Genomic DNA, 14,332 nt, shown 5'->3' with positions numbered 1-14,332 from the left:
ATCGCGTGGGTTTAGAGGCAGAATTAGGTTACAATGCCTGTCTAGTTCACTAGGACCCAACTTTCGAAGCAGCTAGCGGACCTTCCAAGCATCATCCTGGTTGGCAAAGTCAAATTTGAATAAATCTTCGTAACCTTGAAACCACATATAAAACGTGACATTGGATTCCGGATCGTAATAAAACTCGGAGATACTGTTAGCGATACCATCAACTGATGATGCGGTAGTAGTGGGGTTAGAACTGCTTGGTTGAGTATTAGACGTAAGCTTTGTATCTGCTAACATCTGAATAAGTTTCATCTGCTGCTCGAGTAATAGTTCACGTTTGGAAGAATCCATATTTCCGAAACCACCGTCGCCAAATTGTTAGGGTTGAAGCTTCACGAGTTCACTTAATCTGAGAACGAGAACAAGACTCAGTGACCAAAGACCAGTAATCTAGCTATTGATGCGTTCCAGCCCCGCTATCTAGAAGGAGAAGTCCAAGCTTGGTATGGAAAATATATTCTGCAAACAGCCAGAAAACGAGCGAGCCCACAAACACAATTTAAAACGTATGTATACAAATATATATATAATCGATATTGTCTTGGGAAATTTTTAAACATTGATCAGTGAGTTCATCAATTGACTACTACTTAAACATTTAAACGATAAGTTCATAAATTGACCTGTTTGCACATTTAATCGATAAGTCAATCGATAAGATGAAATTACAAAATATGAGTTTTGGGGATCTATCGTCCCCAACACCCTCGTTAAACAATTTATTTCCTAGCTCAACAATTGAATCGCCACCGTCTAGTGTCGGGTGATAAGAATTACACCAAGCGTAAACAGTCGCGATGGAAAATCACCAACCGAATAATTATTTTTTCGACCACTTAGGACGTTTCTTGATGTTTTGAGTCCGAGGAATAAAACTCATGAACTACAAAAAATAGAGAACAGAATTGTCGGAAATTTTCGATTATTTAAAACAAGTTACCTAGTTTATGCAAGTGATTTCCACGTAGGCAAGCAAAAATGGATATTTGAATGGATAAATAAAAACGCTGGAAGGTATTGTATGAATTGAAGTTTGTAAATACGCTAATTACCAGACATGTAAATCAACTGCGAGGTTGAAAAAAACAACTTTGAGTCATCTAAAGCTTAATCTTTGCCGATGATGATACTATGTGAGACGCATGAAATTTAGCAACCACCACCGTCATCAAAATTGAACTGAGAGAAAATAAATTGAAATCGGAGGCAAGCAGATCACCAACTTGACGGTAACAAACAAGTTTTCTTCATGTGAACCCATAGGCAAATTCATACGAACTTTGCGAGATCGGTTGTGTGAATGCAAGGAAAAAATGATTGGTTATTAGGTTAGCCAGACTAGTAGACAGTCTCACAGGTATCAGATGACTTGTATATTTTTCTACCCCAATTATAATTATGTTTGATGTCAGTTGCTAGCGTAGAAATATGCTTAGATTCTAGTCAGACTAGACACGTATTGTTGAACCGAGATGTTTTAAAGGCTTGTAAAGTATACTCTAGAAGAGTATTTAGTGTAGACACTCGACTAAGGCAAATTAAGGTTCAATTCGTCTGAAGAAAACCTATTAATATTTCAATATATAGGTCTAATCTTGCATCCAAAGTTTACTTAATTAATTGCAACTGTACTACTCTTCAGTGCACTTGCATAGATGTGTTATAACGTGAAAATAATATACTGCTGATTAAGGGTAGGTAGCGAATTATTGATCGGACCTAAGACGCACAAACACGTGGAACAGCCTAGGGTTCTGATTGGCCCCGCTTCCTGTCTAACCCAGCCAGTTGAGTCCAGAACACAAGTCACAGCCTCGGAGATATGAATCGTTATATTTCAAACATACTTTGTTTATATACCAATCAAGCAGGCCACAACGTACCATAAAATAGAAAATAAAATTGTACAATATTGGCCAACAGGAAAATGACACGTTAAATAAATATTGGCCAATAAGATTATACCATTTCATGTCCAAGGATAGCATTAGGCTTAACAGGATAATTTTTGGGATATTTTCCTGAATATCCCAACAAGATGAAAATAAACACACAGTAGAGATATTATATGCAGTAAGAATAAGGGAAAAGTAAAGATAACTGTACAGAAAGCATTAGAAAATATCAAATGAAGAGATCTCATAATATGAAATGAATAAGAAATTCTCTAATCGATCATTTTAATTCCATATTTGTGGATTGTTAGTGAGCCTTTCAATGGGTAAAGAAAACATGCTCAGTAATATCGTTTCACGGAAATCATTATGAAGACATATACCCATTTCCTGAGAGACTGTTGGTATCGTTCATTGTTTGATCCTTAAATATTGGTGAACCGCAGTTTATACGCTTCACTAGCAATAATTCGAACTACAGAGTTCTCTGAAACAGCCATCGATTTCTTCCAAATTGTTACTTCACCTTAAACTCAAGTATGTGTAACAATAATACATAAGTCTACAGAATCCCCTTACTTCCTTCAAACTACATACTGTCACATACAATAAATCGGATTAATTACATTAGTAGTCACATAAATACATTCACACGCACGCACACACACACACACAACAAGTAATCGATAGAATTGTGTGTGTGAAACTGTTCACTAAACAATTACTGAACGGTGCAAACAAATCAGATGCATCAAACAATCAGTGAAGTAACTAGTCGATAAGTAGAATAGCACAAATGACATCAACAATTAGAAGAATCTAAGAATATCATATGGCGAAGTTTTCACTTGAAGCTCATCACAAAAATCATTTATACAGTTACCAACTCATTTATTTCTTTTGAAATGAACAACTAATTTACACCATACACTGAACATCATTGTTCTTCACATAGTGAATAGTTTTGTTTACCATTTGTTTCTATCGTCGACATGACAACAATAACTAAGTTTGGTATGAACTTCTATGCATAAGAATAGGTCATGTTTGAATTCAAAGCAAATTTATTCTCATTGTTTATGAGACACAGAGAGAGTGAAGTTCTAAAAACATTGAAAATTTACAAGGATACATGATTAACCAACTACATTTGTATATCCATTAGATTTTAGAGATTTGATTACGTTTGTTCTCAGCATTCTCATTGTTATTTCACCATTATAAAACATCTTTGATTTCATTTCAGTATATTTAGTCAATAAGTAAAGAGTACACTTAGTTGCCGTGACTTCATTCAAATTGATAGTTAATGAATGCTGAGAATTGTGCCGTTATGTTTGGATTAGTTTTGAATTTCCAAAGTAGCACGTTCGTCAGTGTAGCGGTAAATAAATCCTCAAAATAAATAACTCTGTATGTCTCCGACATTTGATGATGGCCGCATTAGTTTCACTATATGCACCTAGCTGAAGGCGCTCGGTCATGCTTCGAAACCAGATAACGACTGAGTATACCGTGCTACACACCCGTTGCAACTGTTAGCCAACTTAGACCAGACGCATCACGAACTGACCTACGCGGTGGTGGTCGCATTCTCTTTCTTGTAAATACTCTTACTAATATATTTCTGTATTAACATAATTTGTATCATTAGATCATCAAACAACTACTGACACCACATACTACTTATGTCAACAGATATTAGTAGCATACTACACCACTAGATAGATACTATTACACAATGGTTTAGGTGAATTTCAGCATTGAAGTTTCAAAATATATATATCACTTAATTAATATTACATAATATCATGTCAACCAATCAATAATTCATAAAATACTCTCCAATTCATTCTGTCCTGAATTAGTTCACTTCATCATTACTGGTTACATTAATGTTCTGTTCTTATTCAACATTTTCTGCATAATTTAAATACCTGAAATGATCATCTACATTGAATATGGACTAGATTTCTGTATACAGTGTCATTACTCTGATTGACATGAAACATCATCACTGGTTCGATTAACACTCTGGTTAAACAAGGCAAGCGTAATGACCTTGACGGTAGTAGTAGTTGTTGTTGTCGGTATCACTCAAGGGAAGATCGATAAATACAATTGATTTTCATATGTATCATAGTGCCAATGATTAGTTGATCGATCGATCGATCATGTCGATTAATTGATGTGCTCAACAAAGATAATACTAAACTATTTGTGTGTATACATGTACCATCTATTGTGATTGTATGTGCTTCTTTCTAATAATATTGACATGATCTACACAATGACAAATTTGTTTCCAAGAGAATTTTGTGAATGACTATTGAATTTTATGAAGTGATCAACCATATTACTTACAGTTTATAGTCGTGGTTACAATTGTGTGAATAATGGTGAGCAAATGTTAGTTATCAATCATTTACTTTCGCCTGTTACTCCTCGTGAAGGAGCATAGGCCGCTCACCAACATTCTCCATTCAACCCTGCCCTGAGCAAATTATCAACAAACCATGGTAAGTAGATAGAATATTATGGTTGGTTGGAAACTGTACGGAATAGTCATAGTAGTAGTAAGGATTACATATGGAAAGCACAGGATACTTTACTTGAATAGTTCAGTAGTGGTGATGACTACTGGATTGAATTTACGTTGTGTGTTGCTGTTCAATCCAGTTAATAACATACACTTCTATACTTAACCAACCTAACTATTCAGAGTAATAGAAGACAGAAAACTAAGTGGGAATATTGTGTTACTTTCTACTGCAGCATTGATGCATACAAGTAAATACAACTCCATCACTTATCATAGCCTGACTGTATTCGCCTATCACTGACAGAATGTCAGATGTCCGGACTTGACCTACTCATAGAACACATTCTGATATTAATATACATTCAAAGAATGGAACTTCTCATGCATAAAGATAATAGCGATAGAATTTAATTCTATAAAACTATGAGAAAAGTTAAACCACTTCGAGACTGGTTCATGAATGATTACTGAAAACAAATAGATCATAATGGAGGCAATCGGTTGTCAAATGGCGGAAAAATACACATTTGGTCAGTAGCAAATGTCAAGGATGGATAGATCTTTCGTGGATAATAAAGTGTATTAATACATCAAAAAATAAAACTGTATCTAAGATGCACCGAGAACGTGGCGTTTAAATCCGACCTACCACAAGTTTGTATACTTCTCTTCCTATTATTCAAATACTCAATGTTTTACAATGACCTGTCATTTAATTAATCCAAATTCTATCTACTATTAATTAACCACTCTATTGTTGATCAATTCTCGATTGACCACTTTGCATGAATGTCACATAACTCATAGTCTGTTAGCTGAGTTCCTGTTTGTCCATCTTCATTGACCAGTCACATTGGCTTTCAATAGCACACATAGGGAAGAGACAATATAGATGACCATGAACGAATTACAACACTCACTTAAATACCGGTTATAGTCGGCAAATCAACAAACCACTTACAGAATATCAGAGAAAAAAGTAAACACCGTCGAGACTCATGTTAAACTGCACTTCCTTACACAACTACACTGATGTTGATAGAAATGAATCATCGGGAAATTAGTTGCACAAAATGTTTCCGGTCAATCACAAAAGAACAACACCAAGTTACTTCAGGATCGTATATGTCACAATGAATTTTAAGGGATCACATGAAACTTTGATAAAATACAAGGCGATAGTTTTCTACGTGTCTCACTTGTGTGTGATAATCAACTAATTATAAATGACATGTGACAAATGCATAGAAAGAAATCAACGTATATCTGTGAGAAACTGATCAGGCCTCTAGGAAAAGACATCAGGAACTATTAGTGGACCGATCTGTGGACAATTTGTGAGACCAAAAATGTTTTCATGAACGGACAGTAAGTTTTCAAATCTCAGTGGGTTCCTGTTTCAAGAAATTCACACAGCTTCCGATTTTACTATCAATAACTGATAATCATCACATAACTAGACTACATCAATCTATAAAGTGAGTGATTTAAGTTCAGTTGTGTCAGGGAATAGAATTTCACCTTTTTGGAGTCAACGGAACCATAGCACTCATTAGATGTTTCTTACACGATTCAGAAATCTTGCAACTACGACTCTCCAGTAACTCTAACACAAATACTCATAAGTAGACTATTCAAGGTAGGCACTAGAAAGATGAGTTCGCACTGAAATGCAAAACGCAAAAACATTGAATAGTCTCACTATCTACATGACGGAAGTCCAACAAATGCAAGTCAATTGCTGTTTCATACCACAATGGAAACTTCAAGTCGTCAACCATACACATCAACAGTAAGATTTATTTTTATTCTTTAGGCAGATGATTACCTTCAATAGTTATTTTAACAGAAATACTTAAGAACCACCTTGCAAAAGTCTAAACACCCTGCAAACAGTTGTTGAAAATCCACTTTTATAACAAATCCACAAATATATTGCAGAATCTCGAAATCAAGAAGACTAGTTCGCGATTTCTACGTGGTTCAGTGTGAGTCAGTTATTTCTTCGTTACAAATGAACCCATGTGTCATAACTATGTCAATAATCATATAGATTTTCATGCCTGTGATTCCCTGATAACTGACAGTTCGACACATCATCATGAAAGATAGGGGCACACAAATCATAATGTTGAAAAGAGCTGTATCGGTAGACGCAGACTAATGGCCTTCAGTCATCGTGATAACCACGACCAGTGGGCGCACATTTCGGGTGATATGACTCACAATTGGCAGCAATCATGCTGACGTATCCATCCTGTCTTCCCTGGGGTCTTCAATTTCAAAATTATTTTATACTATCTTATCCAACTGATCGGTGCATTTTTCGCCACTCATTCTCCATACTTCACTTTCACAACTACCATTGATACTAACACCATTTCTGTCAATCTGATTTCTCGCTATACTCATGAGATGTGACAACTTCCACCAATACAAAATCGTGTTACGTCCTGCTCTGCGCATGACTCACTAACACTATCAAAAGAACCTTATGCACATTCACTTCCCGTGTTTAACACTGCACAGTCATCTAATAAATTCATAGGCAGCAAAATCACGACGAAACACCTAAACTGAATTTCACATTAGGATGAATTGTGCAGTTCTTCCTTAGTCTGCTTACTAACATCGTATTGCCGAAAACTTCTATCCCACCACATGACAACAGCAAAAACTACAAAACACACCGACTCTAGGTAGAAAAATCAATTTATGTTGATAAGAAGAGAAAAATTAGTTCATTTGCAAACACAGTTCACATCATAATACATATAATACAAATTTGTTTGTTTGTTTTTGTTTAAAAGAGATAAAACTGGAAAAATTGACTTTCTACTGAAGATCCAGTTCCTTCTCATCTATTACTAGTATTTTCACTAAAAATATAGTGTGTCAGCTTATTTATCATCTGGCATAGTTCAATAACAATACAGTTAGTATAAAATGAAATTCACAGTAAGGAGAAACACAGTTTACAGCGTCATACAAAACAATCTGTTCTGCACATATTAACAAAACAAACAAGTATTCATTTCGTGAAAATACAATAGTGATAGACAATGAACAAAAGAATAGTGCCGTGGAAATGTGTGTACGTGTATAAGTCAGTATGCATGTCTATGTCATCAATTAGAATTATTCTTGTTAATAGATACTATACAGTTCACTAGAAAGTTATCAATTAAGTAATGAACTGGGAAGAACACAGCTGTACACATGCACAAACAATAAATTGTAGTGATGATGATGATGATTGCAATGTCATTGTAGTGTGGTCTCCCACTTAGCTCATTAACAACTTACTCAATCGTCACCATTCATGACTGTATCAGATCACTTCTCTCATATGATGCACACAACAAAGATTCAGTGTTCACTTTGCTCATTCACATTTTACACTGGTGTAAAATAAGTTAAAACTGCTATGGAAGGGGCAGGGAAGGAAAGCATTTGAAACACTGCTCCATTACTACTACAACAACAACAACAACTCGCCTTCACTTCTTCATTCTCTCCTTTGAATTCACAAACACACACGCACACACAACCGAACACGTGAAAAGTGAAAATGTGCACAAAACAAAAGTCAATGCAAATGATTTCATCCACACAAAATAAATAATGAATAAGTAGAGACAGTGGCGACCGAATCAGTAATCGTTAACGTCAAAAACAAGAAAGACAACAGCAACCACCACTAATTTACATTTATCATAAACATTCTATCCATCGATTTGTTGTCGATTTACTGATATCAATCAATCAATCAATCAATTTATTAACAATAATAGTTTACAGAAAAATAATTAATCAATTCTCTTCATGCAAAATGGAAACAAATTATTTGATTATTCCCTTGTTTCTAACTACAACACCGTCGTCCACTGTTTGAATTGTCTGTGTTCGATGAAACAATGGGTTGATTATATGGAGACATTTTCATGTCGACATTACTCACTGGAGGATGTGAACGGACAGCTTCGAAAATGGCTGGACACAATGTAAATGATAAAAAGAATAGTAAGACTACAAATCAAATGTTTGGCAGTTTTACACAAAATTCAATGAGCGACTATTGAACACTTGATTGGTAGAATTCAAACAGTAGCACAAAAAGACCAGACAAACACAACATTGGTCACTGCCACTACTCCACTGATCAGTCATTTGTAAACAACTGACTCCTACGAAAAGTCGGTTATGGTTCGAATAGCTCGGTGATAACCTCTTATATTGTGACGTTGGGCAACGCAAATCAGTTCCGATCCACTGGGAAGCATCAGTTCTCTCCCAAAGGTGAAGGCACACATTAGCGACAAGTATCAACTAGCAAGAACTAGGGTTTCAACTTCTAAGGAAGTTGTTTATTACCTGCTTGGAGGGTGCTACATTAGCATTGAAGTGGTGAAACAGTATAACCCACATTCAATTACTGATACTTCAAAATACTAACCTTCATGCCACGGAGAACTGGAAACAACAAAATCCTGATAAACCTCCATCAACATATCAGCACTCCTTGGTCATCATAAAATCTCTTATACATTCAAAACTCTCATCCTTGTGTTCTTTTCATATTCATAGAAACAATCCGCTCTGGGAGACAGTAAGAACAACTCATTCATATTAACAAAATGCTAGCATTACTATACTTATCACTAAATCACTGTAGAGAAGTTGGGCTAGACTAATGTGCCTAGGTAGTACTTTATCGACAAATACATGGATGGAAAAGTATTTATATTCAACTCTTAGACCGATGTGTTCACCAACACTAACCGAATGTTCACGTAATTAATTTAAAAACAATTACATTTATTCAGATACATACTTCGAATTAAATCGTACATCGCAATACCGTGTGATGGCTTTTCATTTACTAATTCTTACCATTCAATATTTGCTTCACCACACATTTTGTACGGTGCATATCTCGTACATGAAACTGAAGGCACAGATTTGACGTTTTTGTGTCTAAATATGTCCATAAACCGTAAACATCAAGTCGTTACATCATCATATTGACAAAGTAAGGACATATACAAGAGGTGTGACGAATAATAACACTGACATTTACCCTGATGTGTCACATTCAATCTTTTATCAAGTCACAAAAACCAATAACAATAAAGTAAGTTAGCCTTATATTTTTAACTCACTCACCGGATGCGTGGGCACGAGACACTAAGTGTGAAGATTAATGATGCTACACAGTTGCTTAAACCAAAGTAAGTTGAGCGAGGTCTGAACTTGAGACTTGATGGCTGGAAGTCGAACGCTTTGACCATTGAGCCACAGCTCCATAAGTAAATACTCACTTCCTACTTTTACTGTTACAGACGCAGTGAATATGCTTGTACAGTAAAGTAGAGTTTGCCAACATGAAATTCACTAAGAAACGAAGACAGACCATCTTGCAACCAGATTCATACTATACTTTGATGGGGTAACAAAGATGAAGCACTATCATCCTAGAAAAATATTTGTCCTCAAACGTAGTCTGTTGATGCGAACCAACGAGCTTCCTTAAATATTAAAGCCTTAAAGATTTACAGTTGAGTGGTGAGCCAATGTAATCTATGCAAATGATAAACCAAAGAGCATCGAAACAACAAAATCTATTTTACCCAGTTAACTTCATCTTTTCAATCAAAACTTAAATCATCATATGATTTGAAATATAAAACTAACTTTTAAGAATCGAGTAAAAAGCATTCTCAACGCCGGTGGATTCCAGAGCCGACGTTTCCATGAAGAATAGTCCATGCCTTTCAGCCCAAAGCTTCGCATCTTCCGTCAATATAGTTCGCAGATGTCTAAGGTCACATTTATTACCAACCAACATAATAACGATATCTGGTTCTGCATGGCCTCGTAACTCCAGTAACCAGTGTTCCAGATTGTTGAAAGTCTCTCTTTTTGTGATATCGTAAACCAACAGTGCACCGACAGCACCACGGTAATAGCTTCAAGAGAAAACGTTGAAATATGTCATAGTTTACATCTGATGATGCCTAGTGAAACCAATACTTTTTCCAAGTTAAACAACGAGAGTGAGCCAAAACGCAGTCAACAGTCTCGAACATACTATGCCAAATGACCTCCTGCGTACTACAATATGTAAAATAGCTTGGTCAATGGTATGCATGAAATTACTTAGCCAGACGGAGTGATGTGACTAGAATGCTGGAAAGAAATGAAGACCAGGATTTTCATGCTAATAATGACAACTCGTTTCTACCTGCATCAAGTTTCGTAATGTTAACTGAAGATCAGTAAAAAATCATGTCACTCTCTGACCACCGAGTCTAAGCACACTAAAGGGACATAAAACTCAGGAACTATGCGGACACTGGGCGAAATTTACAAAAATAAGAGAATTCAATAAAAACCAGTTTGGAACAACACATGTAAGCGAATAATTGTTTTCGATTAGATCGTCACCAGGCTTTACTCTAATATACATGAATATTTACATTTATTTATTTACAGGCGCATAAAACTAAGGAACTGTGCGGAAACTGGGCGAAGTTGACAACAAGTAGAGGATCTAATAAAACCATTTTGACATTTTATCAGACTGAGCATTATGAAAGAGACGTTTACATGTTAGAAGGTCTAAATAACCATCGACTAGTGATTAAATCATGACAAATATCTCGTGACTAATTTATCAGTTGGAATATTCAGCTTCTATCATCAAATCGCGTGTTTCAACGCTCTCCCACTCACTACAGTTTGTTCTATCCAGTAGTATCACTGGTTCTCGCAAAAATCACGACTGGAAGTTTAAAAACCCAAGTATGGTTACCAAGCCAAACTAAACCATTTCGAGTTATTCACTTACGACAGCTATTTTGAAACTCTCTATGACTGCTTTTGTCCACTCTACCAAATTGGATAGAACGGCATCTTTAGTTCAAAACCGACACCAAGTGGATAGACGCTTAAGTCGTATTACATTTACCATCTCACAGACTTACAAACTTTAAGCAGATCCAGGACGCATAGGAATATCATCTTAAGTCCGTACAGCGAAGCAGGATATTTGTCTAGACATCTGTCCATTTATAGATATAAGCTAACCTAGCTTGTGGACACAAAATAAAACTCACTGAAGATTTAGGCCGACTAAGACATTAAGTGGATAGGCTACCAAACACTGATAAGAAAAATAAATCTCGAGATACGAAGCAAGTCGTAATTTGGTAACGCTATAAGGTCCAGAAACTTCTCTTATCAAGTGGTTGATTATTAAAAACTGAAATAAAGCTACTCATATGAATAAGATCACTCCAAGGTTATGGAACACTGACTTACATCTCCTGCTGAAAATAGGTTTAGAGTAGCCTGCTTTTCAGCAATACCACCAGCGAACACGAGTAACTCAACACAACAACCTCTTTATGTAGGCAGCAACTAAGTTTAATTCAATCCGTGTTGTCTTCTTGCATGGCTACCTGAACTCAATAATTCAGTGAACAAAGCGTTGGCGTTTGAAGCGAATGGTACAGGACTGGAGTCTCATCTTCTACATCAACAAAACGAAACGCCATCCCAGCATTCCACCGTTAACCACTACCCATTTTTAGTACCATTCTGAAGTCTTGCTTTCAAAACATGAACTTTAAATATCACAGTTCTACACATGAAAATACATGGAATGACTGTCCACTTGCATGTACAAATTGTTCTAAGTTCATGATGACTGTTTTCATTATTCAGGTTAATTAAAATAAGTAAATATAATGACCCAGATTTTTGAATACCCATGCACTTTAAGACTACCAAACAATGAATAACGTCGAGACGCTTTGACAGAATGCTGTATTTAGCAATTGGTGCACAACTGCGTTTTTGTCAGACACAATCATCTTCACAACGTATTGTGTGCAGTCATTAAGAACAGAAAGTACTATCACAACAGTAACTCGAAAATGAAAAGGCCATATTTGCAAGTTTCTTAGATCTAGCACTGAAATCTCTACATAAAGATTGTAAACTCACGCGGCTGTTATAGCTCGATAACGTTCCTGACCAGCAGTATCCCAGATCTGTGCCTTTATAGTCCTTCCATCAATTTCCACGCTCCTAAATGCCACAATAAATATTTCCCACAGACTCACTTTGTAGCGAACTCAACACCGATCGTACTTTTACTTTCCAAATTAAACTCGTTTCTTGTGAAACGTGAGAGTAAGTTACTTTTCCCGACACCCGAATCCCCGGTCAGTACAACTTTTCAATTGAAATAAATTGCTAGATCTTTCATTACCTTTAAATAAATAGTCGTACTTATCATCCTCACCAGACATAGAACCTCCATACATTATCAACCCTCTCAAAAACCAGACGGTGTAAACTGTACCAGTAAATTAAAGTAATGAAGCATTAAAAGACCGTGTCCGATGTTTCAGTTTCTCTTTGTAAAAGATAGGAGTCTTGATGGTCTGTGTTAGTCGTGTCAATGATGATCTCTTAGTCGGTGAAACTTTCTTTTGAAAGAGTCAAATGATAGAGCTTCAATCACTTATTGAGGTAAATAATTCCACTCTTTGATGATTTGATGGGAAAGTCGATAATCAGCTGACAAGTAATTTGTTCTGAGCTTGTAAACTTTTTCGGAGTGTCCTCGTAAATTCCCTGTTTTGTAAGACAAGAAAAATAAGGGCATATCATATGCAAATTTACCACTAAGTAAATTGAAAACTAATCAAGTCACCTCCAGTTCTTCAATATGACAACGGGATTAGGTTTAAGTTTAGCCAGTCGAGCATCATACGGGGGCTTCGCTATTCCTGAAATCAGCTTCATTGCTGTTCTCTTGCTTCTTTCCAAATATTCGCTGTCTTTTATTGAACAGGGACTAGCCGCCTGTATGCAGTACTCAAGTTCAGGACACACAAATACTGTATGCAAAGTCAAAAAAGTCTTAGCGTCAGCATGCCTCGTGTGGAGGGAATATGTGTTCCATACTATCTATAGGCTGCGTTAGGCAAGTTTCTGTGACGATGGTTGTATCGGGCTTGGTAGATTCAATCTGTACACGTAGTTCCGACAGCTTATTAAACAGACTCCGGACATTTATGTGATAGATCTGAAATCTATTTAAATGACTTCGTGATGCACCCATAGTGACTTCGGCATCATTCCCTGTCAAGGCCCCAAAACCCGAAAATTTACAATTTTTCGATACCCTTTGCCAGCATCTAACCTAGTTTTTTGTCCTTTTTCGGCTTCCCGTCTTTTTACACGGTCTGCAACCGGCAAGTCCTTAAAGACAAAAACTTCCGAACGTTTAGTTTATGTCCATTCTGTATTATTGAGTTACATTCATCAGGGGATTTAATTACTACTTTAAGCAGACTGTTTTGATTTTGTTTCAAGTCCATTTGACTACCTAGTCTATGCACTTTTAGCAAAGTGACTCCGGAGTTGTCTCGAGGCATAAGCTGGTTTAGTGGATGTTTAATCAACCCAATATCATGCTCAAAATGAGTTTTCCGCTCTGACCTTTCACATTCCTTCATTTTGTGAAAGACGAATGACATGTCACTGTGGTCAGTTAGTAATTTTCTGGCTACTTTCTGAAGGGTTCGATTTCCGCCAAGAGAGTTATATCATTTCTTGCTCTCGACCTGTACCCACTCATCAATTTTCGTTAGAGTGGCAACCACAGTCGTGTCGAGCACACTCTGGGATTCTGAACGGCTGTCTATGACTTGGGCAGTCAGGTTGTTTTACTGGTAGGAACAAACCTAGCATCGCGATTGTAATTCTCAGGCGTTTCCTGTCGGCTACAGTTTAGAGGAAGTAGGATAGGGGAAATTTCTTTACTTGAGCT

At 36.4% G+C, this 14,332-nt stretch overlaps 1 protein-coding gene across 1 annotated transcript; it reads right to left on the bottom strand.

Annotated features, from left to right (window-relative positions):
- Window positions 1–588: 588 nt before the first annotated feature.
- Window positions 589–13,283, bottom strand: RAB11A_4 (Ras- protein Rab-11A). Its single transcript, XM_035733245.2, has 6 exons — window positions 12,764–13,283; window positions 12,615–12,726; window positions 12,496–12,579; window positions 10,180–10,454; window positions 989–8,478; window positions 589–931 (listed from the first exon to the last, which is right to left on the bottom strand). Exons 1-5 carry the CDS (start codon window positions 12,816–12,818, stop codon window positions 8,351–8,353), a joined length of 654 nt encoding a protein of 217 aa, XP_035588229.1. The 5' UTR covers window positions 12,819–13,283; the 3' UTR covers window positions 589–931; window positions 989–8,350.
- Between the last annotated feature and the right edge of the window lie 1,049 nt (window positions 13,284–14,332).

Source organism: Schistosoma haematobium, chromosome 7, assembly GCF_000699445.3.
Source record: "Schistosoma haematobium chromosome 7, whole genome shotgun sequence".
NCBI classification, from domain to species: domain Eukaryota; kingdom Metazoa; phylum Platyhelminthes; class Trematoda; order Strigeidida; family Schistosomatidae; genus Schistosoma; species Schistosoma haematobium.
This window is presented reverse-complemented; position numbering and strand designations above follow the sequence as displayed.